At 48.1% G+C, this 27,966-nt stretch overlaps 2 protein-coding genes across 4 annotated transcripts in view; one reads left to right on the forward strand and one right to left on the reverse strand.

The window, feature by feature from the left end:
* VILL (villin like) overlaps window positions 1-13,359 on the forward strand; it is a 32,315-nt gene extending 18,956 nt beyond the window's left edge. Inside the window, exons 9-21 of one of the 2 annotated variants that reach the window (XM_033075658.2) lie at window positions 795-893; window positions 2,416-2,569; window positions 3,555-3,655; window positions 3,889-4,026; window positions 4,537-4,695; window positions 5,546-5,725; window positions 6,617-6,762; window positions 7,983-8,127; window positions 8,456-8,644; window positions 10,329-10,397; window positions 10,998-11,009; window positions 11,256-11,519; window positions 12,527-13,359. In XM_033075658.2, the coding sequence (XP_032931549.1) occupies window positions 795-893; window positions 2,416-2,569; window positions 3,555-3,655; window positions 3,889-4,026; window positions 4,537-4,695; window positions 5,546-5,725; window positions 6,617-6,762; window positions 7,983-8,127; window positions 8,456-8,644; window positions 10,329-10,397; window positions 10,998-11,009; window positions 11,256-11,519; window positions 12,527-12,640 (1,770 nt within the window). In that variant the 3' untranslated portion in view covers window positions 12,641-13,359. The remainder of the gene's footprint in view (window positions 1-794; window positions 894-2,415; window positions 2,570-3,554; window positions 3,656-3,888; window positions 4,027-4,536; window positions 4,696-5,545; window positions 5,726-6,616; window positions 6,763-7,982; window positions 8,128-8,455; window positions 8,645-10,328; window positions 10,398-10,997; window positions 11,010-11,255; window positions 11,520-12,526) is intronic. The other variant, XM_033075667.2, reaches the window with a different exon arrangement.
* A 2,750-nt stretch (window positions 13,360-16,109) lies between these two features.
* Window positions 16,110-27,966, reverse strand: part of PLCD1 (phospholipase C delta 1) — a 50,075-nt gene continuing 38,218 nt past the window's right edge. For both annotated transcript variants that reach the window (XM_033076673.1, XM_033076664.1), the window contains exons 9-15: window positions 23,046-23,207; window positions 21,845-22,001; window positions 21,454-21,570; window positions 19,935-20,113; window positions 19,319-19,451; window positions 17,571-17,720; window positions 16,110-17,262 (exon numbers count right to left, since the gene is read on the reverse strand). In XM_033076673.1, coding sequence (XP_032932564.1) covers window positions 17,171-17,262; window positions 17,571-17,720; window positions 19,319-19,451; window positions 19,935-20,113; window positions 21,454-21,570; window positions 21,845-22,001; window positions 23,046-23,207 — 990 coding nt within the window. In that variant the 3' untranslated portion in view covers window positions 16,110-17,170. The remainder of the gene's footprint in view (window positions 17,263-17,570; window positions 17,721-19,318; window positions 19,452-19,934; window positions 20,114-21,453; window positions 21,571-21,844; window positions 22,002-23,045; window positions 23,208-27,966) is intronic.

Consider the following 27,966-nt stretch of genomic DNA (forward strand, 5'->3'; position numbering starts at 1 on the left):
GAATTGCTCATCCTTAATTCTCTGCAGTGCGGACCAGCCCATTCCAATGCAACGCTGTGCCGCAAGGCTCCCTCTCCCCTTTTCATCTCATGTCAACCTTGTTAAAATCTCAGCCTCCCTTTGCAGACATATAAAGCCTTTTTTCTTCTTTCACAGTTCAGTTTGAAAAAGGAGCAGCCTTTTGTCCCACAGTGTGTTTGGAGCTGTGGGGATGCAGTGGGGATGGGCTCAGCACACACCTCAACCCCTTTGGGTTTGGGGTCCTGCTGCGTTCATGGCAATGCAACACTTTGAGCTCCAGATCAGGGATCTCAATGAGTACAAAATATTCATGCAGAAGATGTCTGACTTGGACCTTTCCTGCTCCTTTAGTAGCAGGGTGGGGTTGATATTTCAGCATACACTTCTGGCTCCTTTTAGAGCTGGTGGTGGTTTTGGTTTGAGAACACCTCCTGTGAGGTGGTAATAGCGAGTTTTGAGCAATGCCCAAGAAAAAGACATAATTTAACTAGTTACAGTTATAAATCAGCAGGTGTGCCCACACCTGTGAACTCCTGCCCTGTGGGCCTGGTGGTAGCTGTACTCCATTTATAAGCCATAAGAAATTCATTTTCTGTCACCTCTGATAACGGCTGCACCAGAGGAATGAGGCAGAGGAATGAACTAGATACACATCTAACCTAAATCTTCAGGAAGGATCCAGCCTGATTAGGCTACAAATGATGAACTTTTCCTGCACAGAGCTTTTCACATCTGGTTTTTTTCTGTTTCCTGTTTTTTCGGTTTAACCTCAGGACTGCTACATTTTAGACCAAGGTGGCTTCAAAATTTATGTCTGGAGAGGAAAAGCCTCCAGCCCAGAAGAGAAAAAAGCAGCATTCACTCGAGCTGTGGTGAGTTGTAATAGAGTGCAAACAATGTCGTGGGTGGTTGATATGGGCTGATCTAGATCTGACCACTAATTACAATTAAGTGTAGGTCTTGGGGAACTGGCCTGTGTAATAACAGAGAAGTTAAATGTGTAGGGGAGGCATGATGGCGTAAACACAGAATTGTTAGTCATCAAATTGTGCTGGGACTAAGAAAAAAATGGTTAAAGAAAATAAAGTATAAAAGAAAATACTTTTCTACATGGTAAATAGTGAACTTCTGGGAGCTGTTGGTTCAAGGGATGGTGGAGTCAGAGAGGATCAGCAGGGAGAGGATTAGGCAAATTCATGGTCAAAAGGTGCAAAAAGATAATAAAGAGGCTCTGACATCCATGTGTTATTTTCTGTCAGAGCATTCCTCAGCTCTTCCTCTCAGAAGAAATTAGCCTCAAGGGAGCCTGAGCAAGTAAGGTGTTTGGTATTTTTTTGCAAGTTGGCATGTTGAAGTGAAGGCTGTGAGGGACCATGGCTTTTAATTAGACATTTTCTTAAAGGAAGGCCATAAATGGCTTCATCTTCCATGAGATTTAACTAGGAGAACTTCAGTGGTCCCACCTTCAGTAAGGTCCTACCTGGAGACACCCAGCTTCAACAGGATTGCACCTATTGTCTCAGAGAAGAAAAGCTTAAAACACTTTGCCTTAAAATTTACCTCATTGTCCTGTGTGCTCTTTTCAAGAGCTTGACTCAGGCTCATTTTAGTGGGCAATCATCTCTGCAAATTCTGGCCCTGAGCTACACATGTAGAACAAAAGATGTGTCTGTGTTTCGGTGTGGCAGGTGGGAGGGACGGGAGGACCATCTGCTCTGCTTTTCCCTGAGGGCAGTGTGTGGCTGCAGCTTTTACAGCAGAAGTTGGATGCTCAGAAAGGCACAATCAGGCTCCTTCCCTGAGCCAGGGCTGCCAGCACTGCACCTCAGGTCATCCTGGAGCCTTCTGAGATAAACACGGCAGCGGTTCCCAAAACCGTGCAAGGATTTTGGCAAGGTGGCAGAACATTTCCTTCCCACTCAAATTGTATCAAACACCTCTGTTGAAGTAGTCTTTTAACTCAATGGCAGCACTATTGCAAAGAAATAATATGGGTTTAGGGAAAAAATAAAAAAAGAAAAAAGGGTTTGTGAGAGTCTAATCCATTCAGAACAGATTTCATGTTCTGGGGGTGCTGAGCTGCCTCCACCCCTTCACTCCCATACTCTCTACCAGGCTCCCTGGCTGCAGGCACGACAATCTTCCTGGCTTAGAGAGGGACAAAAAGTTTGGGAAAAGGGGGTAGGAGCAATCCCCTAAAGACAGAAGTAAGAATGGATACTACAGCAAGAGTCTTCAGTTAGTTCTGATTCGTCTGAATGCAGATCTTGGACTGAATCCCACCCTGTGTTCAGTGAGGGACACTCACTCTTCAAACTGCTTCAGGTCTACACCCCTCTTCTCATGTCTGTAAAAAAGTAAAAAGCTCACTAATGACCTTTCTGAACCCCCCAGGGTTTCATCCAAGCCAAAGGCTATCCTTCATCCACCAACGTTGAGGTGATCAATGACGGAGCAGAGTCAGCCATGTTCAAGCAGCTCTTCCAGAGGTGGACAGAGAAGAACCAAACACAAGGGCTGGGCAAGGTCTACACCACAGGCAAAATTGGTGAGCACATTGGTCCTGGCTTTGTCTTTCCTACCTGAGCTAAGCAGTAGCTGAGGGAACATCATTCACATCTACTGTCTCCTGCCTTCACCATCTCAAAAATCTAATGTACCCTCTCCTAGAGCCTTCTATTTTCCATCTTCTTCAGTAGATGGAAAGGATTCATGAACTGAATGACATTCTGCTCTGCTGAATTTTCTTATGTGAACCAAATTGCCACTTACTCTAAATGTAAATGTTGGCAGAGAGTCACTCCCCTCTGATCAATTGTATGCGAAATTTCCCACTTGCAGAACTTCTGAATTTCTTTTATAAAGGGCTAATGCTGAGCCTGATAAGGAGTTCTGCTTTCATTTACACTGGCATCCATCCAGTCCCCTCCTGAGGTCAGTGGAATGATGCTGTATTTACACTGGGTGTAAATGGTGTATTTATCACACAGCTGAAAGGAATATTACAATGCATTAACCCCAAAGACTGAACAATTTCAAAGACAGAGAACTTGTTGATGAATGATGGGAAGGTGGCAGAGATGCTGAACGAGACCATCAATAACAGCTTGAGAGCCACAAATCTTTCTCTTGCAAGTTTTGTCTTTTCTCTCCATCTCTGTTTCTCTCTGTGCTGTCCATAAATACTGTCTTTTGTCATGAGCTGGAGAAATGTAGGCATTTTATTTTTGAAATCAGCATTTTAAAAGGAGAGAAATATTTATAGATTTGGAGAAAAATTAAGAATTTTCCATCAGGAGACTGCTAATATTTTTACCAGCCAGCCATCACTGGAACATGCTGTGTGGTCAATGAAGTGTGTGACCTCTTGCATATTCCAAAATCAGTGTTGGTTTACTGGGGGCAGGTTCTTGCAAACCTGGACTGGGTTTTACTTGCTGTGCAATGGTTGTGTGTGAGGATGATGATAGGAAGGGTTTGTGTGTTGTGGTGCATTCACTGGGTTCTTGTTTTTGTTCTGCTGGTGCTCTCAGCCAAGGTGGAGCAGGTGAAGTTTGACACCACCCAGCTCCACGCCAGACCTGAGCTCGCAGCTGAGCAGAGGATGGTCGACGATGCCTCCGGGGAGGTCGAGGTGAGAGAGCTCCTTTGGCTGGCAGAGGGTGGAATATTCAGCCTGTTTTCTGGTTTGTTCAGCCTGGGGGACACTGAGGATGGACCTCATGGCAGTTTACAGCTTCCTCACAAGGGGCAGGCACTGATCTCTCCCCTCTGAGGACCTGAAGCTCAGTGGTGTGGTAGCCAAGGAGTTGTGCTCTGCCCTCACCTTGACTCCACTGCTGCTCACCAAGATGTTTTGTTCCCTAGGTGTGGAGGATTGAGGACTTGGAAATGCAGCCAGTGAATCCCAAGACATATGGGCAGTTCTATGGGGGAGATTGCTACCTGGTGCTGTACACCTACCTGAGGTCAGGCAGACCCCACTACGTGCTCTACATGTGGCAGGTAGGTCACAGCAGAGCAGAGGGCACTGCAAGCCCAAAGCTGAAGGAAGCAATTGCACACAAAAAATCCCAACCCAAGCACTCCAAAGAACTCAGATACCCTTTGCTCATCAGTTTTAAATACTCCAAACTGTCCTTTGTAGGCAGTGTGGACACTGATCCCAAGCTGGCATCAGTCTGAGCACCAGCAAAATCACAAAGACTGAAGGGTGATGGGGCTTACAGTGCTGAAGTCAAACTTTGGGGTTAGGTTGTCCCTTAAAGCCTCAGTTCCTAGAGTTTTGTGGGTATATGGGCATCTCTGCTTTCCTTTTTAAAGTATATTTTCATGCAGAGAGAAGCTTCAAAAATGGGTCTGCAAAGTCTACAAAACCAGAATGCCAGTGAAATTTAAATATCTGGAAGTTTTAACTGTGATCTCATGATCTAACACACTTTGGGGTTGGCAGGTGTTGAGCAGTGAAGAGATTTGCTGTGGTCACACTGTGTGTGTCACCTCTCTGTCCCCCAGGGCCGCCACGCCTCCGTGGATGAGATCACTGCCTGTGCCCTCAATGCCATCGAGCTGGACAAGAAATACGGGGACGAGGCTGTGCAGGTGCGAGTGACAATGGGCAAGGAGCCCCGGCACTTCCTGGCCATCTTCAAGGGCAAGCTGGTCATCTACGAGGTAATGTGGCTTTGGGGTGGGGGCACCAAGGATGGCTTGGCAGCTGCAGTGGAAATAGTCCAATAAAAATGGGCTGATACTCAGGAAAGGAGCCTGCCAGCTCTGCCCCAGCTGGCAGAGGGGACATTCCTACTGCTCCTCAAACAGTCTGGACACTGAGTAAACACAGTTCTGAGCTGACCCAACTCAACTGTGCACCCCTGAGCTCCAGCAGGGGTGTGTGAGGCTCATTCCAATTCTATCCCAAGTATTTTGCAGAGTTAGGATAAGGCAGTCACCCTGTGAATTACCAATGCTGCTATCCAGAGAGGATCCTTCAAAACATCCTCCAAACATGATTTGAGTTGTCCTTGCCTGAATTAAATCACATAACTACCACCCCACTTCACTTGCTGCCTTGGCTGCTGATGTCTGTGTTGAGAAATTCCAGCAGGCCGTGGGAGAGCAGGATTGCCCTGAGCTCTCAGTGTTGTCCCACTCTATGGTTTCCATGGCAGATGTTCAGGTAAGATGAGCACAGCTGGAAATCAGGGTACAGCTGCCTTGCCCAGTTTGCATGGCAAATCCTCTACAGACACCAAGATCTGTTCACATGGATCTTGAGGCTCTTGATGGGAGCTGGCCAAGACTCATTAATCAGGGAGAAATAAATGTGGGAGTTGCACTGTTTGAGTTTCACTCTGACCTGGAATCAGAAGATATTTAGATTTCCTTGCCTGCTGTGCAGAACCATGGTCCATCACTGCAGCAGTGGGCAGGGCTGTGAGCCCAAACCTTTCTTCAGCTCAGTCCCAACCTGATCTGTGTGTCCTCCCCTCCCAGTGTCACCCTCCTCTCCGTGTCGTTGCAGGGCGGCACGAGCCGGGCTCAGAGGAGCGCACCCGAGCCAGCGATCCGCCTCTTCCAGGTGAGGGGCACGGATGAGGTGAACACAAAGGCCACAGAGGTGCCAGCCCGAGCCTCCTCCCTCAACTCCAACGATGTCTTCCTGCTGGCCACCAGCCAGGTCTGCTACCTGTGGTGTGGGAAGGTGAGTCTGCAGCAGGGAGGCAGCCAGAGGAGTCTGAAATTGCTGAGCTGGGGCTTGAGCCTCCTGCCTCCACTGGGTCATGGAGATGAATCCTTGGGCAGGAAGCACATTAATTCAGTGCAGAAACATCTTCAAGTTGTGCCAGGGGAGCACAGTGTCTTAATACTAGATATTAAGAAAAATTCTTTCACAGAAGAGGATGTCAAGCACTGAAACAGGCTGCCCAGGGCAATGGTGGAGTCAAAAGTGTTCAAAAAAATATGTGGATGTAGCACTTGATGACATGATTTAGTTATGATGGACTTCATGATCTTAAAGGTCTTTTTCAACCTGAATGATTCAATAATTCTGTGCGGACAGTGCACGCAGGAAAGGGCTCTGGCTGTGAAATAACAGCCCTCTCTACAAAGGCAACCCATGTCAGGGTTCACCTCTCCTCATTCTAGATGTTCATACATCTGTCAGATAATAAATCATCCCAGATTTTCCAGCTGTAAGAAATCAAGCAGGATGAGAGCAAATTCATTTATCTTGTTTCAGTCGTGTGTCAGAATGAGATGTAGATCAAACCAAAGCAGAGAACTTGTGGATGCCCCATCCCTGGAAGTGTTCAAAGCCAGGCTGAATATGGCTTGGAGTTTCCTGTTTGAGTGGAAGGTGTTCCTGATAATCCTTAAATTCCCTCCTAAGCTAGATCATTCTGTCACTGGGAGTTTTGCTCTAGGTGCCATTGGTTGCACTAAAAGTCCCTTCAAGGACTAGAAATGGATTCTGAGTGATCAGCTCAAGAGCATCCAAGCAGCTCACCAGGAGACCAAGCCAGCTTTTCCCCATGGATAAGTTCTTCCAGCCTGCCCCTAACCACACCTCAATCTTTTATCCTGAGTACAGGGGTGCAGCGGAGATGAGCGGGAGATGGCGAAAATGGTGGCTGACATCGTTTCCAGACGGGACAAGCACACCATTCTGGAAGGGCAGGAGCCAGCAGAGTTCTGGGAAGCTCTGGGAGGCAGAGCACCTTATGCCAGTGAAAAGAGGTAATAGTGACCTGCTTGTCCCTCTGGCCAGGAGGTATTAGGCAAGGTCCTAGTTTGGAGGACAAGTGTTTGCTAAGAAAGGCAGGACCTCTCTTTGAAATGGAGAATGTAAACCCCCTCCCTCCAAATTATTATAATTTTGAAATCAAGGGGCTCTCAGGCAAAGATATGGGAATTAGGAATAACAGTTCTTTCTAGGGAAATTAAAATAGAAATACAGAACTACAAAGAACAAACCCCAAACCCTGACACAGTCAGAGTACAACCTGACACCCGTCAGGCAGGGTGTTGGCAGCAGTCCCATCCCATGGTGGCTGCATCCTCCTGCAGTGACAGATGTGACTCAGTTGGAGCAGTGCTCCTGTACAAGGTGCAGTTTCCCTCCAGAGCTCCAGTGGTGATGTGGAGAAATCCGGTTTTCCTCTGGAGTGCAGTGGAGAAAGGGGCTCCCTTAGTGTCCCAAAACCTCTGTTTTTATCTTGGTAAGAAATGTTGGGCTCTTCCCCCTGGCTGGAGCAACTCCCAATGGGATGCAGTAATTTTATCAGTCCCACAGTGGGGCTCAATGGCCATGAGCAGAAAATGACTGGCTGGAGGAAGGATGGGTTGTGAAAAGATAAAGAACAATGCCCTGCCTGGTTTCAATGGATGGCCCATTAGCAGAATATCTCCCACCCTAAACAGATGGTGACAGAACAGATACCTTTTATCACATCCTGTATTGTAACGCAAGACACAAGGGATCAGAGCTCTTCAGGAAAGTGAAAACTTTGATACCTAACCCTAACCTCCCATGTCTCATCCTGAGGGCTGCAGGAGCCACACGCTCCCTTTCCAGCCATTAGCAGCAGCAGCCCCACAAGAGCCATGAGACTAGATCTGCTTTTGGACAACATGGAATTCTCCAGCCTGTGAGCTGCTGATGGTTTCCTTTGTAAAGAAATGATCTGATGTGGGTTTCACCTGACATCAGGCTCACTGCCACAGTGAGGGAAGGGTTCTGCTGTTGCCTCTTTGGGTGGGGAGAAAAATTACCTTTGAAAATCATTCAAATGGTCTGAGAATCCCCTGGCACCTGGCACTGCTGACTTCCAGGCCTTTAGATGAGTGTTGCCATGTTCCACCCCTTCCTTCAAGGCCATGCCAAGTAGCTTCAGTGAGCCAGGAGGGAAGGATTTCCACCTTTCTTGCTTTTTCCTCCCCTGCCATGCCTGAGGCAGGTTCCAGGAGCAGACCACGCAGTACCAGCCTCGCCTCTTTGAGTGCTCCAACCAGACAGGGCGGTTCATCATGACGGAGGTGGTTGGGTTCTGCCAGGAGGACCTGGATGAAGATGATGTGATGCTGCTGGACACATGGGAAGAGGTCAGAAAAAACCTCCTCTCCCTCTCAGACATATTTTCAAACAGGTTATGGCTTTAGTTGGTGTTACATGAGTTGGATCTCGGCTCCTAACTGGGTTATGCTACGTTGAAATGTGCAAGAGCATTTATCTGAAGTATTTATGCTCCATGCCTGTCTCAAAAGCAAAATCTTCCTTGGCTGGGGGTAAATTTGGGCTCAGAATCACAGGGGACTATTGGGAAAACACCTTTCCAGTCTTATCTCTGCTCCCACTGGCAGGGGAGAGCAAGGAACTGTGTCTGCACAGGTTCTGATCCTCACTGACCTCCAACACCTTCTCCCCTTGCAGATTTTCCTCTGGGTTGGCAAAGCCTCCAACACACAGGAGAGGAACGAGGCAATTGCCTCAGCCAAGGAGTATCTCAAGACCCATCCAGCTGGGAGGGATCTGGCAACTCCCATCATCCTGGTGAAGCAGGGCTATGAGCCCCTCAACTTCACGGGGTGGTTCAACGCTTGGGACCCCTACAAGTGGAGTGTAAGTCGCTGGAAAAGCCCTGTGGGGTTCTCAGCATTGCCTGGAGGGTGGTGTTGTCAGGGAATGTAGGGTGCATGGAGTGAAACATCACTGGGATGTGTCCTGAGCTCCACAAAATCGTGGAATGGCTTGGGTTGGAAGGGACCTTAAAGATCACCCCAGCTCCAGCCCCCTGCCATGGGCAGGGATGTGAGTTTCTGGTGCTGTCTGAGCAGCTTCTGCTCCTTCACCAATAAAAAAGAACCTGCAGAGGGTTTTGCAAATGTGCTTGAATTCACCATATTCATATTTTCATAAATATTAGGTTCCAAATCAAGTTTTTTATTTCAGCCAAAAAGATTATGGGGATTATGAGTAGTAAAATCAAGTTCAGAGGGAAAACAGACCCACACACATCATAAAGGAAGAAATAAAAACAAAAAACAAACCAACACAAGCTCATTGTTGAAAAGGCAGCCACAGAGCCAAATTTATGAGCCAGCTTTAAGGGCAAAGTGTGCTGAAATGAAAGATGTGAGCAGACAGGTCTTGTGTTCAGAGCCCAGGAGCTCCTGAGCAAGGTCACCCTTGGTCCCTGCACGCCAGCCTTCAAAAGCAGAGTTACAAATACCAGCTCCTCCCATACAGAGATGGGAACCTGCCCCAGGAGGTGACTGGGAAAGAAAAATTCTGTTCTTCCCTCTTTCCCCAGGACTTCACACTGCAGGAAAACTCTTACAGAGATATTTCATTTCCTGTATCTGGGTTTGCATTGTGTTTCTTCCCAATGCATGTGGTGGTGGATCCAGTCTTGACAGCTGGATCTGGAGAGATAAGACAGCAACTCACAGTGACCCTTTAAAATATGTTGATTCTTAGAACAAAGGTCAAAACTTGTAGGTTTGTTTAATTTTTTTTTTTCCTGAGGAACTGCTGGAAAACAAGGATACAGTTCATAAAATATGTGCCTCTAAAAATATCCCCTGTAGGCAGCTTCAGCAACTACAGACAAGCCATCCAAACTGTTGACATCCCAGAAACATCTGGTGTGTGTTCTTTGCTCAGTTTTGGGTCTAAATCTGTTTTCTCTGCAGTCCATGTGTTTGTGTTGCTTGTTCTTGTTGGGAAACTTTGTTGGATGATTCTGTTAAGAACTGACATCTCCTGGCTGCTTAGGAAAACACAGTCATGAGTTTTGCCAATTTATCTAGCACATTCTACTTTTTTAGTAGAAAATAAGAGGTATCTTGTAATATGTGGCACCTAATTGCAAGGACTTGAAGCTTTAAAAAATCTGTTATTTTAGCTAAATGGATCAGGAAAGTTAGAAAAAAATATTTCAGGCATTGCAGGATTCATCAAAAATGTAAAATATTTAAATCCAGCAGTAAATATTATTTCTCTTCATTTGCCTTCTGCTCTGAAATCTTTGACTTTCCCAGTTTCACCTGTTATTGTACAAAGGTTGAAGGGGTTTTTTTTTGTTGTTGTTGTTGTTTTCAAGTGAAAGCTCAGGTTCTGGCAGCCTTCTGATTGCAAGGGCTGAGGTTTGCAGGAGCTGCCACATCAGTGGCCATCACTGGGATTTCAAATCCATGATCTCCTGGCCCAGGAGTGTGGGTTAGACCCCAGGAGTGTGGGTTAGACCCCAGGAGTGTGTGCTAAAGGCAGCCCATGGCTCTCACAACTCTCTCTTTCCCTTTAGGATGGCAAGTCCTACGAGGAAATGAAGAGCAGCTTGGGAGATGTGTTGGCCATATCCGAGATCAAAGTGGTGAGTTGTGTCTTGGCCATACGAGTAGGAAACACCTGGGTTCACACACCAGCACATCCCCCAGCCTGTTTGCACCAAGGAGGGGACACCAGGATCAGGGCAGGGATGGGAACCAGATCAGAGCTGTGGGCAGCAGAGGGGGATGTGATAAATGACCCAGAAATACACCCAGACCTCCTGAGCCTTTTCCAGTCCTGCCCTGAGACATCTGTGAGCAGGACATTGTCCAGCTGCTCTAATGCAGAATAAACTGAGGTGTGTACAGCTCTAAGAGGGTGCAGTTAAGTGTTTTGTGGATAGTTCACAGTGGTGGAGTCCCTGAGACCCCAAACAAGTTTCCCCTGGACCAGAAGGGCATAGCCCAGTGGGGATCCTCCGAAGTAAATGAGGTCCCAAACAGTCCTGAGTGCCATTGTCACACTGGCACACACCTGGGCAGGGTCAGGGTGAAGGCTGGAAGGAAGTGGCAGGTGTGGATGAGGACAGATGGCCCATCAGGGAGGGGATGTGCAGATAATTTAGATGTTTTAGACATGGTAGACATCTAACCTCACCTTCTGTCATCCCACATGTGCCTTCCCCTGGTGTTATCTTGAGAAGAATGAGACTGCTGTAAGTATCCTCAGTTCTTTGCCAGAGCTCTCACTGGTGTGTGCTTTTAGCAGTCCTAACATCAAGGTGGAGCATTTAGGGAGGCACTGCACTAACACTTCAGTTGGGGTTTTCCCCTTGCTGCTTTGGAGCTACAGATAGTCTGTGCCAGAAACAATCCCCCACAACCCCAGCAGAAAGATCCTGGCATCATCCCCACCTTGCTGTGCCAGAGCATCTCAGCATGACGTGTTCTCTGTTTGGCAGGACCTGAACAACCTCAGCCTGAACAAGAGAACCCTCAGCACGACCAGCCTGGCTGGTTCAGGTACAGCAAATTCCTCCTCAGAGTACAAATCTCACTTCAACCACAGTGACAGCAACAGCCACAGCCACAGCAACAGCTACAACAGCAACAGCCACAGCAGCCCTGCCATGGTGCCCAACGGGGAGGGGATTTACTCCCGGGAGGTGCTGATGAACAGGACGGTGGATGAGCTTCCTGAAGGCGTGGATCCCACTAAAAAAGAGGTGACAGCATTGCTGGTTTGATGCTTTTCTGACTTAACCTGGAGCTGGATAAGTGTACTCTAGACTCACAAGAAAAAAATAAGAATTTTAAGTAGTAATTTTTTAAAAATGTTTTCTTCTGGTAGAATTGTTTTGCTCTGCCATCCAACTTCTGTCCTCAGAGGGACAAGGTGACACAGCTGAGAACAAAGCCAGAATTTGCATTTTACTTGAGCTGTAGGTGAATGTTTTCATTTGAGACTGCTCTCAGAGGGCATGGTTTGGTGGGTTTTTTTTAATTGTCAGAAGGCTTGCATTTCAGCAGTTTCCAATTTCTGAAGAAATTGCACATCCCAGATTTCCAGTCAGCTCAAGGATTTTGGCAATGTCTGCAGCTGGATCCAAGCAAGCTGAAGGGGGGGACAGAGGATTGATTCCCTCTATTCCCTGTAATCCTGGTTTGACCAATGTCTTGCCCAACAGATCTGGCAAAGGCCAACACCCACAGCCAGAGCCATGACTCTACATGGGTTCTCCTACCCAAAATACCAGGAAAAAACTCAACCCCTCATTCCCACAGAGTGTTTGCAGTATCCCTGATGAGCCTGCTTTCTGCAAACCTTGCCTTTCCAGCAATGGGAGTGAACATTTTCAGTGAATGCTTTAGTGGAGGGGACTGAGTCACTGCCTAAGGAACCACCCAAAACTCTGTCCAGCAGAGCTTCCTTGGGGGACCATAAATTGTCCTGGCCCCAAGTATGATCAGCAGGGGATAAATTCCAGCCAGAGGATGCTAACTCCTCAAAACTGGAGCATCTATTTGGGCTTTTATTCCCCTGGTGCTTTGGGAAGGGGGATGAGGAGCTGGGATGTTCCATTTCTCACCATGAGCACAGGGAGCTGAACAGGAGCTGTTGGTCTGGAGTCAGAGCTCAGCACTGGCATGGTGGGGAGGGGATGCACTTTTGGGGGTGTCCAGGCTCTACAAAAGCCACAGCTGACCTGTCCTTTCTCTCTCTTCCCTGCAGTGCTATCTCTCCGATGCTGATTTCCACGATATCTTCGGGAAGTCCAAGGATGAGTTCTACCAGATGCCCAAATGGAAGCAGCAGAACGAGAAGAAACAATTTGGACTCTTCTGAGCCTGCAGGGGGAACTGATGACTCTGGGACCAGCCCCTGCTCCCTTGGGAGCTGCAGGAAAGCAGTGCAGGCATTTGCTCAATGATCCCAACCCAGCACCCCAATCCAGCACAGTTATTCCAGCAGCCTCTGTTCAGGTTCAGGGGGTGGCTCCTTTCTCCCTGCAAACCCAGAACCCCAGGAGGCAAAACCTTTCTCAAGAACAGCTTGACAGGATGTTTTTGCCTCTTCCTGACACTTTATTGCTGATAGCCATGAAGACAAGTGTGTGCCACACAAGTGCATTGTAGCCTCATCTTTCTTTTCCCTTTTGCAAATTGCCACGTGCACGAGGCCACGATATTCTTTCAGTTGTAGAAGTTTAAAGTTAGCCAAGACAAAGGCCATTTGCAGCTGCTGTGTAAATTCTGGCTGGGGAAAGCCCTGAGAGGATGGAGGGGAGCCTTGACATCAGGAAAAAGGTGATGGAGTAGCCAGATGCCTTATGGGGTCATCTGTGGAGTGACACCAGACAGTTCTGCCTCTTCTCACCTTGCAGAAAACTGCTTAACAAAGAACAGCAAGAATCAGTTCCAGATTCACATGCATAGCCCAGGGCAGCTAGAACACATCAGAGCCTGGTTTGGGGGAAAAAGCACTAATTATAAGCATATTTATTAGCTGATCTAAGAGGATGATGACACTAAAAGCTAGACACAAATGTCGATTTTTGACTGCCAGACAAGACTCTGTCTACTTTTTTTCTCATTCAGACAGCACCTTCAATCTCCCCTGGCCTCCCTGACCAGGTGAATGTCAGGAGATCTGCCCACAGACCTGGCTTGAGGAAGCCAGGAGGGTTTTGGGTATGGCTGAGGCAGAGGAGGTGCTGCTGAAGCTTTTATCAGGGCTCCATCCCTGTGATGTCCCTGGGGCTGAGTGCTGGTTCCACACTATGGATCAGTCTGACTGGGGAGGGCAGTGGGAAATGTGAGCCATCAGTGGTTATGGGATAAAACTGTAAACTAAAGGAAGAAACACTGCCTTAAAAACTCAGACAGTGTGGGTTTGCAGCTTCACTCCATTTCCAGCCTGATCAGTGATTCCAAATAAACATCCAGCAGCAGCACTGTAAGTGTCCTTGATCAGCATGGGGGGTAGGAGAGCAGCAGATAAAAGCTCTGCAGGGCCACAGATCCTTCAAACACCTGGTCATCAGTGAAAATTTGGATTTTTTTGAACAAACTGAGGGGGTGGGCTCCCTTCTGTTCCCAAACTCCACATAGCTTTTTACATTTGTCCCCCCATGCCCATGTCCCCAGCCCCCAGAATCACAGTCCCTGGCAGTTCAGCACTGGCCTGACTGCCCAGCCCTGCTGCAGGGATGTGGGCATGGAGCTGGGGAGCAAAGAGCTCTCACTCAACATCCAGGGCCACATCATTGTGCTGAGGTGTCACCATCTGGCTGGGCTGGAGCAGGGACCTCCAGGTGAAGGGGTGCTCTGGATGGAACTTTGCATTTAAGAATTGGTAGTTAACTCAAACAAACCCCATTGTTATGTCCCTGTTCCTACCATCTCTTCATTCCATGTCTGCTTGAGGGTCCAGCCCAAAACCCCCTGGAACCCCCTGTGCAGAGTAAGTCAAGCATCAAGCAGAGACACAAATCAGCTGAATTACCTGTGTGATTGCTCCTGTTGTGTTCACAAGAGATGCAATCAGTGCACATTAGCCATGTTTCAACCTCTGTTGGCACTGCAGGGATCAGCAGAATTTGCCTTGCCTGGCTGAGGAGTGCTGCTGCCAGCTCCCAAATTAAAGAACTGCATGTGCTGCTCAGTGAGATGCAGGAATGCCACCTACCTGTGAGCCTAACGTGCTTCACACAACCAAATGAAGACCAGCCAAAGTACAGTCAGATTTTATAGATTTTAGGCCAGTTTGTTACAAATTGCTTTAATTCCTGTGGCCACCACTGTCACCAACATGACTGGAGTGTTCTGTCAGCACTAAGGAACCAGCCTGGGATTTCACAGACCATGGAGACTTCTGGTTTCTGGGCCTGATGGAAACTGCTGCTGCACTCCTCTTCTCATGGGAGAGTTGCTTTTACTCCCCACCTCTGATTTCTGGTGGAAGGAGCCTCTCCCACCTCCTCCCCTTGGTGCCTTTTGCTGTGATGTCAGTGGCCATGTCCTATTTCTGCTGCTCCTTTCCCCAGAGCTCTTCTCTCCAGCACTTCCTAATCTGCTCAGAGATGAGCTCACTTGGTAACAACATGGACCCTGTCCCTTCTTTGGGGACAGAGGAGACCTTGCAGCACTGTCACCATGCTCTGCCTGTCCCATCTCCATCTCAGCTCCTTTCCCACCTGGCTGTAGTAGCTGTCCCCAGTAAGGGATGTTTTTTCTTCCCATGGATCTTGCCTACCTTTAAGTGCAAAACACGCAGAGGAAAACCCAGCCTCTCTGTGCAATCCATCCTGACCCTGTCCCTCACTTCTCTAGAGCTGGCCACTGCAGGCAGGTGAGGGCTTTAGCTCAATCATCCAACTGAAATCTAATCCTGACACCCAAAAAAATGCCAGGAATATGTTCACAGCCAACCCAGGGGGCTGATCTGGCTTCACACAGGAACAGAATCACAGAATGGTTTGCACTGGGAGGGATCTTAAAGATCATCCAGTTCCAAGCCCCTGCCATGGACAGGGACACCTTCCACTGTCCCAGGTTGCTCAGAGCCCCAGCCAAAGTGGCCTTGGACATTCCCAGTGATGGAACATCCACAGCTTCTCTGGGAAACCTCTTCAGTGCCTCACTGCTCTCACAGGGAAGAATTCCTTCCTAACTTGCCCCACAAGAGCTGGTGCTGATACAAGTGAGGGCTTTTCATCCCATGGCTCCCTAAAACAAAGTGCTGAGAGCACACTGGGAGCAGACTCAGGCTGTGCCTGGGTGGGAGTCAAGGATGTTCCATCCTTGCCCTTCAAATGTGTCCCCAACGTGCCCCATCCCAGAGTGAGCTGGGAGAGCTCCTGTCCCTGCAGGGCTCCTGCTCTGCCCCACTCCTGAGTCTTCCCCCTGGCTGGCTCCACATGCACCATCAGCCTTTGAGGTGTGGGTTTAATTCACATTTAATCTGGCAAAGGTTTACAACATCACACTGTATTGTAGTCAAGAGGAAAAATCAATGCGTCCAGCAATGTTTACTGCAGCATAACAAACTCCAGGGAGGACTAAATGAAACCCAGCTTTACAGTGGGTCTAAGAATAAAATCCAGGCTATTTTGGACTAAAAAATATAAGATGACCAGCATATTTAAAAGGACATCAACATCTTTGGGATCAGCCTCTCATCTTCACCACCAGGGATCAGAACCCCAGGAAACCTGATAATTTAAGAAATCAAGCAGGTCTGTTTCCAAATTCCTGTATGCTGCATTCAAGTAGGACAAAGAGGCAAATAGTGCAAGTAACTGAACACTTCCAGATTGGTTTTTAAACTTTTAATAGTCTAACATACTGTTAGTAACAGAGTTGGCCTTTCAAAATATATATTATTTTATCTCAACAATATTCCCTTAACTCTGTAGCTCTACTTGAAGACAAATCACTTGTTGCCATAAATACTGTGCTGTTTTCAAAACACTCTCGTGCTGGGTTACCTCTACAGTGCAACTGGGACCTGCTAGGACTTACAACATTTACTTCCTCTCTGTTAAAAAAATGACATTTTTCTGTAAAAACAAAAAGTTTTACTGTATTAAAAAAAAAAAAAAAAAAAAAAAGCTCTGCTGGCAGTTGTTGAACATATTTCCACTCACTGTCTTTGGCAAAAGACTTCTCTGAGGTCCCTTTGAGTGGGTTTCACTTTGGGTCAGAGGGAAATCTGCTGTTCGGCAGCTTCTTTCTCCTTCACAGGATGAGAGCCTGGCTTTGAATGCAAAGTGGCCTGGCTGAGAGCCAGGCACACAGGCAGAGTAGTGCTCATGTATTTTTTATTACAACACAAAAGGAAACTCGGGTTACATAAGACGGGGCTTTGTAGTGCAGCTTTCTCTTTTAATCTGTAACAGAAAGGAGGGGAATGGTGTCCCCGTTTTGGGCTTCATGTGGTGAAAGATGGATGACACCTGCAGTGGCAAGGAGTCACCTGGCACCTGGCCACTGATTGCAGTGCTGGGGGAGACTTTTCCCTGCACAGATGTTGGGTGCTTTGCCCAGATGCCTGAGTGACCCCAACCCAAGAGCTGTACTTTATTAAAAAAGGAGTCCCTATCCTCTCGCTAAAAGAAACATTAATAAAAAAAATGGAAATAAAGTGAACTAAAACCACAGCTGGATTGGTAGAACAGGTACAAAATCTCAACAGCAGCATTAGGATGCTTCCAGCACGCAGCAGGGATGGCTGTCTCACATCAGGGTCCTACGGAGCACCCAGTGCTGCTCCAGGGAAGGTGCTGGGGACTGACCCTGGCACTGGCAGGGCTCACACTCTGAATTCCTTCCAGGGCTGTAAGGAGGCTCACTGTGGCCTGGAGGAGCCAGGCTGCTAATCACTGTCCTGGATACTGATGTAGACAAAGAGGGTGGAGGAGGAGTAGGGGTCTCCATTCTTGGTCAGGAGGTGGATGTGGCGATAACCTGGCAGCAGAGAGATGGGAAATGGCCTTTAGTCCAGCTGGGAAAGTATTTGCTGATGTTTGCACAAACATCTCCCTGTCCTGGAGCATTTTGTCCCCAGTTTCCCACAGGATCCTGAGCAGGCAGGTCCCAGAGGCACAGCTCTGAGTGTGCCCAAGGTCTCTGGTGACAAGGGGGACCCTCCCCAAAGACAGCTGCCCAAAAAACCCACTCTGACCCCAGCTGTGATGGATCTGGAGCACTCATCCAGGACACTGGAGCTCCCCAAAGGGCTCAGTGGCTGTGGGGAGCAGGCAGCAGGGCCTTACCTTGCTTCAGACTCGTGAAGGGAAGGGTGTACTGCCCAATGAAGTCATTCTTGGTCGACATGTCAAAGTCTTCCACCACAAACCGGACCAGGGCAAGGGCAGGGACCTCTATGTCAAATGTAAACTCTTCATTCCAGTTTGGGTTGAAGCCTGGGCAGCACAGACAAGGATGGAGGTCAGAGATGCTGGCAGTAAGAATGGCAGTCAGAGGTGTTTGCAAATGGATGGAAACTCTTCCTGACTGTCAACCTAATCTGACCTAGAGCAAGGCTCTTAGGAGGTGCCAAGAGCCTTGTTCCCAGCTTTAATACTGTGATTTGCTGCCTGGAATTAATAAATCCTTCAGCTTGGGCTGTTCACTGCAGACCCTGATCCTAGAAAGGAGTGAGGTGCAGGAGAGGGGAGGAGCTCAGCTCTGCTCCACAGGTTCTTGCTGGATGGTACAGGGCTGTTCTTAGGTTGCCATTGGACAGATGGAACCTTTTAAAGCCCTAAACCAGGGGAGGGAAGAGAGGAAAGCTGTGCTTTTGTGTTGAGACAGCTTCTGGGGCCTTAAGCCTCTCCAGCTACTTGAGATACATCCATCTAAGCACCACTCTGTGCCCCAATCTCCCTGTCTGCAAGGAAAGTTAATGAGGAGTGTCTGGTGACAAAAAGCATCATCGAGTCTGGATAAGGGTCATGGGGCCCAGAATCACAAAGCAAACAAAACTGAGACTGGCACACACAGAATGCAGAGCAAGCTCAGTGCCCTCTCTCCAGGCCATGGCAGGTTCAGTGTCAATAAACCACGCCCCAGAAGCAAACAGCAGAGGACATCCTGTTGGAAACCCTTCTGCCTGTGTACAGCAGAGACCAAGGACAGCAAAATGTCACCTGGAACCTGCAGGGTTTGTGTGCTTCAGCAGGAGACAGAGAGTTCTTTCACCTGGCCCTGAGATGGTCCTGGTGGTGTCTTCATTGTTTGATTTGCTTCCCACAAGGCAGCACACATCATTCCAGCACCACTCCAGCATTGTTCCAGCTAGAGAAGGGCTGGGAATGCTCAGCAGCCCTGAGGAACAAGCCTGGCAGGTCTGAAATGTTCCCCACACAACTTTCACTTGACAGGTTGTAAAAATTATTGTAGGTGACGGAAATGGCCGTGAGCTTTTAGAAGCAGGGCCAGATTTACTCAAACAGGAAAGAGGAAAAGGGAAACATTGTTAGCAGGCAGGAAAATATGCACCAGCTTTCCAGTGCTTGGCTCTTACTCCACACAGAAAAGCAGAGTGTTTGTGCAGAAAGTCATAATATTCAAACCCTCAGTGCACAGAGGGAAGCCACAGCCATGTCTGACTGGTCCTCCAACTTCTGAGATATTCAAAATTCATCTGGGCAATATCCTGAGTAAACTTTGTGTGGCCCTGCTTCAGGCAGAGGCTGGAACAGACACCTCTGAAGTTCCTTGCAACACCAACCTTTTGTGAGTTTGTGGCACTTTTGGGGTACAATCAGGTCAAATCCAACTGCAGGGAAGTGAAGAGCACTTCCAAAGCTCTAGCTCTGCAAATCTGGCAGCCAACCCCAAACAACTCTGCTGTTTCACAGGGAATTTCTATTTCCAAACAACAGAAGAAGAACACCCCATGTATCTGCTTGGTGTGGGCAGGACTGGGTGCCCTGGGCAGGTCTGCCCACAGGGCAGCAGGGAAAGAACAGAAAAGATTCCTGCTCATGGGAGCAGAGCTTGGAGGAAAGCCCCTCACCATTGTTTTCAATGACTTTGGTCTGCTTCTTGTTGTTGTCCTGCTGGACACCATGGATCTCTATGGTCACCTTGGGATCCACAATGGAGTTCTTGCTTTTGTTCACCTTTGGCAGCTGCTGGCCAGAGATTATCTGTGGAGGAAACAGGGGAAGAGGTCAGGACATCCCTAGGAGAGGGGGCTCTCTGGAAGATTCCCTCTCCTTCCCCAGGAGTGAGGATCTGCTGGGAGAGGCTGGTGCTGTGACATCCTTCTTCAGAGGAAGCTGTCAGGAGCTAAAGCACCTAAGGAACTTTGCTCCAGCCCAGCCAGCTGGCTTTGGGACAATTTTTCTGTCTGTCCCCACAGCTCAGCTGGCACTTGGGAACACCAGAGGTGACTGCTGCTTGCCTGCCTGCCTGCAGGGCTCTGGAAGGACAGTGAGTGTTACCATTAACACTGCCCCACATTAAACATGTGAGTAGATCCCTGCAGGATCCAAATCCATGAGAGCCTCCAGATGTGGGGAATCAGCAGGGTTAGGACAACACTGAAGGCAGAACCAGAAGAAGAAGGTCCAACCTACACACCCCCCAAAATGGATGTTACTGAGATGATTCCCAACTTCTATTCTTACTTTAAGCAGGAGCTTCTTCTTTGTTCCCCATGTTCCTTCTGTGATGGATTTTGGATTGAATTTGGATTGTTCATCCCGGAGGAATTCTGGCTTTAAGACATACCCAGAGAACCCATTGTCCTGGAAGCGCCCCTGGTACACATCCATTTCTGTGCCTGCTGTCTGGAAATTCAGGGCAACTGCAACACAAACAAATAACTTCAGTCACTCAGAGAAATCAATAGGAATCTTTTCATGTTAATTCTGTTCACATGAAACTGCACTTCATGGATATAAACATTGGCTTTTCCACGCTTCAAAAAGCAGTGCTAAACCCAGACCCTCACAGCCTGCTAGCCCTGAGGATTTCTTGCATTCAGAGATGACAGAGCCAGGAGGAGCCATTCCAGCCATCCTGCCTTCCCCAGGATCAAAAATCATCCTGCAACGAATTTATTTTACCTAGAGCAACTGCACCTTTTAGATAAACCTCTTCATTTCCATGCTGAAGGAGTTCTCTCCTGTAGTGAAGCCAGCAAATCCCTCTCAGATAATTTCTCTGGCTACTTAGCCTCATTACAAAACCTCCTTTGCAGCCCAGATCTGCCTGTTTCCATTTGCCATCCTGAGGGGCATCGATGCCTCTGTTGTTTGGACTAGAGAGCTCCTCATTGTCTGAACTCCTCAGGTGGCAGCACAGAAGCTGTGATCAAGCTGGGACCTCTTTATTGTCTGCTGCCCAGAATAGATCAAGCCTCACTGGTGTCCTAACACCAGGCACATTGCTGGTATTCCTCCCAATTTGTCGATACCTTTTTTAAAGGCATTGATGTAAAACCTGGAACAGTGTCTGTGATACATCACTGATACCACACAGGGAGTGCACATGGAACCCAGCAGCTACTCAGGGCTCCCTTGATTTCCTCAAGGATTTTTAAAAATTCTTTAGCAACATCTAAGACATCTCTTAAGACACAGAAATTTATCCTGGCCACATGTCCTTCATACCTGATCATACTTGACTGCTGAGAGCATCTTAAGGCACTCCCTTATTTTTCTACCTGCAGCAAGACTGATAATTGCAGTACCCTGGTTTTCCTGAGAGCTGAAAGTACTCATGGCTTCTGAAAAATCTTATTTTAGGTGCCCAAATATTGAATTCAGGTCTGGCCTTCCCCAAGGGAACTGGTGGTGCCTCCCAAGTACTGTCCTGAGGCCAAACAGGGCAAGGGATGCTACCTGTACCCCCAGAGGGCTGCAGGACCCACGGGGTTCATGCTCCCTCCACCTTTGTTAATTGGTAATAACTCTGCTGACAGTGAAATTGCAAGGATTTGCACATTAATGTGCAGAAAAACCTCTCCTAATGGATTTGTGCCGAGACAGAAAATGGTTTAGAGAAAGTCACTGGGGATTGTTTGGAAAGCTGGTTTCTCCCAGTGACTGCAAAGGGCTTGAGATTCTGCCTCAGCTGAAGCCCTCCACAGCCAGGTCATGGTGACCCTGACAGGGACCCCTGCAGGCTCCCAGGGACACCCACCAATCTGGCAGCCAACATTCCACAGGTCCACGGGGCTGTAGTTGGAAGAATCCGTCCTCCAGCCCGCGGGGTAGATCCGGCTCAGGTGCCTGATGTTGTGATGGATAAAACTGGTTCCTGCAGAGGAAGGAGAAAACAAGGAAATGGCCTTTTATCTCTTTTATCTCTTCTTGCTGCTGCTGTGTGTTCCCCTCAGCCTGGCAAGTCTGGCTGAATGGGAACCACCTGTAAAACTCCCTTCTTGGTAACAGCCTTGAGGATACAAAGCTCTTCCCACTTTTCTCAGTGACATGCTTGACCAGAGAGACAACCCATGTCTTTGGGATGCCTTTTCCACCAGCAGCTGTCCCCTTTTGGGGAACAGGGACAGAGGAAGGAAGAACACACATACCAGACTCCTGGGCCAGTTTCAGAGCTTTGCTCTCTGAGAACGATGACATTTCATAGAAAGCCCGAGGGTGGTTGGGGTCATCAAAGCCTTCAAAGTGGACACTCTTGCAGTAGACAACTATGTCTGACAGCTCCTTGGCCAGCTTCAAGGTGTCACTCTGAAAAAAAGAGAGTGACAGGTTTGTGGGGAATTTTTGTGTTTCCCTATAGGACTCCTGGGGCTTCTCTTCTCCACCACTTCTACAAAAAAAAGATGCACACTCTCAAAACTCAGGGGTTGGTGTGTGCTCTCTGTGTCACCCTGTGCAGGAAAGGTTGGGAAAGGATTCCCCCTTATTTGTGGGATGCCCTTCCCTGCTGCTCTCTGCAGGATCATTTGTATTTCAGTACCCATGTCTGTCTCCAGGTGCTAAACTTTACAGCAGAGCCTTAGCAATGACTTTTCCTGATCCCAGGCAAGCAAACCTGGAAATAAAGTGAAGAGAAGGGTGTTTGGGGCTTTTTTTCCCCTTGAACTAGGAAGTTGTCACAATGCTTTGATGACTCCAACTCCACAGCCACATTATTGGTGCAAGTGAGAGTCCCCAGCTCCCATCAGGGGCACGAAAAGAAAGTGGTAGATGTCAAAACAATGTACATGTTATTGATAGAGAGCAGAGAAACAAATAAGAACCACAAAGAGTGAGCAACTCATCAAAGGGAAACACAGATCAGACCAGATGCAGAGGTAACACAAATCAGTTTTGCCATCAGTGGGGCTGAAAGTGTCACCTGTGAAGTCACCCTGTGAGGGACATGGGCAGGCATATCCCAAAATGTCACTGGAAAAGCCAAAGTCACAAACAGATTTCTGGAAATATGACAAACAGATTGCACACATGCTCTTCCTCTGCTTCCATAAATGCTACATGGTCTGTCCCCACTGCAGCCTCATTTTAGAGAAAGAAGCCAAACTTTTTGCTTGGCTGGTTCTGCAAGATCTCTGTTTGTGCTTGGGACAGAGATCATTAAGCACCAGGATCCTCAGCCCCAGCAATTTCAACAATTCACCCTCACATATCCCCAGCTGAATAGCTGAAACCACACTGAGACCTGTCTTGGCTTGGGGCACATGAAAAATTGCTTTTCTTTTTTTAATTCTTTAGCTGTGCTACAAAACCCACCTAAAAAGTGATTTCTCAGTGATCACTTCTTTCACTTACCTTTCCCTTCTGCTCTACCTTGGTCTTCACAGATTCATCTTCAATTTCAGCTGCTTCATCTTCATCAGAGACATCCTCAGCCTCCAGGTTGTTGTTGCCATTGGTGGGGTCCTCCTGCCTGCTCAGCTTCTTGCCTTTCACCAGGATCTTCCCTTTCAATTGCTGCACAAGGAAAAGTGGACAAACACCTGGTGGTTAGAGAAGGTTCTGAGCACCCTGAAGCCCCTCAGCTTTTACAGTTGCACCAGTGACTGGTTATTACTCAGAGACACAGGGAAAAATAAGTCTGTTTTTATTTTTTACAGAGGCCCTCCCAGCCTCTGAGAGCACAAACCATGAGTGTGAAAACCTCAGAGATCCCAGAGATTCCTCTGTGCTGTAGAGCTGGCCATGCCCTCAACCAGACAAATGGAACAGTTGTGCTGTTAAAGACAATTTAAATGCTCAGCAAACAAGGCAGAGCCTGGAGGTCTGGGCTGCTGGAAGAAATTTGTGGCACCATTTTTGCTCCTCTGTGTGGCCTGTTAATTAATCCACCCCTTGCTCTGCAGTGTATGGTTATAGACCTGTGCACAACTCTGGAAACTGAGACCCAAGCAGGGACTGAGGCAGTGCAGCCTCTGCTCCACAGATATTTTAATGGGGAGAGAGGTCCAGTAAGTCCTGGCCAGGTGCCTCATGCACAGCAGACATGGAATTTTAATACAAATGGCATTTTGCAGGTGATGCCTTTGGGTGCTGAGAGCCTCAGGAGGAGCTCCCAGACCCTTTCCAAAGCTAAATCCTCTTCAGGGAAATCCTCTTCTCCAGCCTCTTTCATGCGAATCCCTCACCACTGATGTATCCTCTGTGCAAGCCCTGGCTGTGGGAGGAAGCTGGAGCCTGGAAAGGGATGATTTAGAGTCCAAACAAGGCAGCAGCAAGGCTTGAGACAGGGAGAATTATAGAGAAAGGTGGATGGGGGGGATCTCCAGGTGTGTGGGTTATGCCTCAAAATCAAGAGCACCACTAGACCTGGCAGCTTCCAGGAACAGATTTGCTGCCACCTGGATGTGTTTGGTACTCCTGGCTTTGGAGGGTATGAGTTATTCCAGAAAAATGCCATCTTGGAATTACAGCCCCTCAGTCTGTGCAGCACATTCCCCTGTATTTACCTTTCCTGCAACAGCAAAAGCAACAAAACCCCACATTCAAATGACAGGACTGTGAAAAAACAAGAATCTTCTATAAAACAATACAGGCATTTTCAAAGAACTCCATTCCCCCTTTGCACCCTTTGTGGGTTCAAGCCAATTGCATCACACTTTTCCAGAGACCAGCCCCACTCCTCACCACCTGGCAAAGCTGTGGATGAGGCTGAGTTTGAGCAGAAATCCAACACTGGCACCTGAGGCAGCAGCCAAGAGCATTTTTATTCAGCTACCACAAATGTTTACACTAGGGCACCTTCCCTGTCACTCAAAGGAGCAGTCAGAGCACAGAAATATCCTCCTCCATCCCCAGACCACCCTCCCATCCTCCCAGGCAGAGCTGTGCTCTGCTTCTTCACATCCAGGGCTGGGAGATGTCAGCTCATCTTCAGATCCTGACTCCAGCCCCAACACCCAGCTCCACACTGTTCTTCACCACAAAATCCAGCTCTGTGTGAGCACTTGGGAGGGACAAGCCTGGAAGGATTGCACTGGGGACAGCAAGGAAAGGCTGAGAGCAGCCCCTCTTGTCCCCTGCAGGCTGCAGGTGCCATCCTGGGATTTAATATATTATCTGTCTCTGCTTTCTAATGGCCCACAAGAAATGTTGCTGCTTCCCTCACATCTCAGCAGTGGAGAACTAAGGATAAGGTATTTGGGGCAGCCTGCTTGATTCTCAATTACCAGCAGGTAATTAAGCTTTTTAAGCTTCTCCCATTCAGCCTGCACAGCAAGTGGGAGGTGCAACTCCAGGTATGGACCAAGAACATCACAAGGGATGGCACAGCAACACAGCCTCCAATGTCTCCTCAGCACAGCCCCTTCCAGGGCTGCAGCAGCAGGTCCTCAGTGCTGCTGTTATCCTTTCCAGGCTGTGGTTCCTCTGGGAAACGTTGGATATGGTGCAGATGCTCCCCATGGGCACAGGACACTGCTCCTATGCCTGCAAGGGAGAGTGGCCATGTGCCACCTATCTCAGAGGAGATCCATTGGCTTATTTGTCCACAAGAAGGGGTGAGACTCACCCCAAAGAGAGGCATTTTCACCCCCATTTCCTGCAAAAGGTGCTAGCCTGTAGCAGCACTGCAGTGAATCCCCCCTGCATAGGAAGCAAAGTCCTAAATCTGAGAGTTTATCTTCTTTACCAAGGTTTTAAATAAGCTGATACAGACAGTGACAAACACACACATGCCCTTGCTCCTTCTCTCTTAGTTCCCCTTCATGTGATATTAAGTATTTCTAGCCTGAGGCAAGAGACACTCAGCTCATCAGTTCAGCTCTGCTGAGCAGATCCCTTGTCTTAGGAGGAAGCAGTAGCTGAAATACTCAATAAATGTCCTCCAAGTAGACCATAAAGCCATTCCAACTGTCTGTGGGAGGCCCAAGGTGGAGTACAACCCCAGGAAAGGCTACAAGGACATTGGACTCCACTGAGAACACACAGTGGAGTGGCTGCTGGAGCAGATTCTTGCCCTTCTTCACTTGCCCTATAAATGGCATTCCCTAGTCCCCCTGAAGTGCAGCTCATCTGCTCTCCCACCTTTTCAACTGCACACTGAACAAGCTCAGCTCTGCAGGTGAAATGGTTCTGACAACACTGGGATATGGAAACCGTCTTAAGGGGAAGCACTGATTTTATCAGGAACAGCAGAGCTGTAGTGAGCAGAGGATTTTAAAAGATAACACAGGTTAATCCCTGAAAGCTTCCTGCCCCTAAGAGCAACCTGAGAGCCAGGGCAGGTCTGAATTCCAGCTTTCATCTCAGTGGGAATGGAAGACTTGTAAAGTGATCCACCTCAACAAACTTTCTGTAGCTTCAGCACCTCCTTTAGAGTCAACAGAGAAAAGCAGACACTCCCAGGGTGTGACTCCTCCTCTGTTTGGACAAACACTGAGGAGGAGGTGGACAGCACCTCCAACTCCTCTGTTTCTCCAAAGGAGCCCTGAGTGAAGTGATCAGGAACACAGACACACGGGGTCTGAGCACCACCAGCTGGCATCCCACTCTCAGGATGAGGAGAGGATGAGAAGCTGTGAGCAATAACATGCTCCCATTCATGAGGATCAGATGCACTGACTGATATCACATCTCCTTCAGCTGCACACTCAAGTGTTGCACCAGCAGTGAGCAGCACCAGAGGATGAAGAGAGCTTCCCTCTCCAGGAAAGGGGAAGAAACACATTCCTAAGGAAGTTTTGGAGGATTGAAGGAAACTCAGCTCAAGGACTTCAGTTAAGAAGATGCACTGCAGACAAGGCTGACACAAGCTGGAGAAACAGAGATGTCCGAGGGACCTGAAGCCACATTGAACAAAATGTGTGGGTGATGCCCAAAGTCACTGTCCTCACAAACAAGGAATTCCAGGAACACAGAACTGGAGGGGTTTCAGACACACTCAGTACACTGAATAGCTCCAACACTGGAAGCAGTTTTTTTCTAAAAAACACCCAGTTTTTTTGGCTTTGCAACATTTCCCTGGGATGTAGGGAAATCCCTGGCAGATCAGGGATGGGACAGAGGGGCAACAACCCACCAGCAGCAGAGACTGGATCAGCTCCTCCCTACAACCCTGGTGCTGCCTGGAGCTTTTATGTGGCTTTTGGACTTTCATCCAACAGCCTTTAATTCACTACTAAACTAAACACAGCAGCTTGGGGGAGATATTCAGGGTAGCCCAACACTGTTCCTGAATGGAGCCTAATAAATCAGATTCCTGCCCCAGGCTGTGCTATGAATCGTTAGCACAAATCCAAACCGTGTCAATCTTCCTTTAATTACTGACTTTTTTTTCCCTGCTGACACAATCGGCAGCAATCCTTCAACTGTTTGTGATTTACAGCCTCCAGCCCTTTGCCCCACCCTTTTCCTGATATAAAAAGTACTTTGTTGTCCCGGCTTTCCTCATGCCAACGTCACCAGGGAGTGGAGAAGCCAAGAGATTCCTGGTTTGTTTGTTTGTTTTTCCCTCATGTTTCAGTTTCAATGTGTTTTACACCCAAAAAAATTCAGCATTTCAGCCCTTTGCCCTGTCCTACTTCACACAGCAGGAAGGCAGAGGAAAAGCAGCAGGAGGAACAGGATAGGTGTTGCAACATTGGCCATTTTTCTCTGTTTAAACCAAATGGATCAATCCCTGCAATGGAGCAGATCAGCCCAAATCCATTGCCTAGGGTAAATCTGGGCACTGTGTTCAGCTGGGGCCATGTGTCTGTTCAGGCAATCAAAACCAGGTTAGATCAGCACAGGCATGGAAAAAACATCTTTGGGAAGTTGGGGTCATCCCCTTACACTCATAAATCACACATTGCTCTGCTTGGTGTTTCTCCTTTCTTTCATCACATCAGCTGAAAAGCCATCAGCAGCTTTCCTGATCCTGCACCAGGATAAATAACAAGTCAGGAGGGGACACTGAAGATATATTTTTCCAACTCAGTAAGAGCCTGCAAAGACTGATCTCTGTGCTGGGAGTGTCCTCACCCTGGGAGAGCCACTTCTCCCAGTGGAGGCACCTTGTCTGTGCAGAGACAAGATCCTGCTGAAGCAGCAGCAGTAAAAATTACAATTCATCCTAATTTATTGCCCTGGTGCTTAGGGACCAGCCCAGAGCAGCTTCCCTCTGTGCCAGGCATTGTATCAAACGAGGCATGACACTCCCAAACAAAAGGGGAAAGTCAGAAAGGGAAAGGAGATAAAGGAAGAGGGAGAACAACTATAGAAGATATTCTGGATG

This window comes from Catharus ustulatus, chromosome 1 (assembly GCF_009819885.2).
Source record: "Catharus ustulatus isolate bCatUst1 chromosome 1, bCatUst1.pri.v2, whole genome shotgun sequence".
Lineage (NCBI taxonomy): Eukaryota > Metazoa > Chordata > Aves > Passeriformes > Turdidae > Catharus > Catharus ustulatus.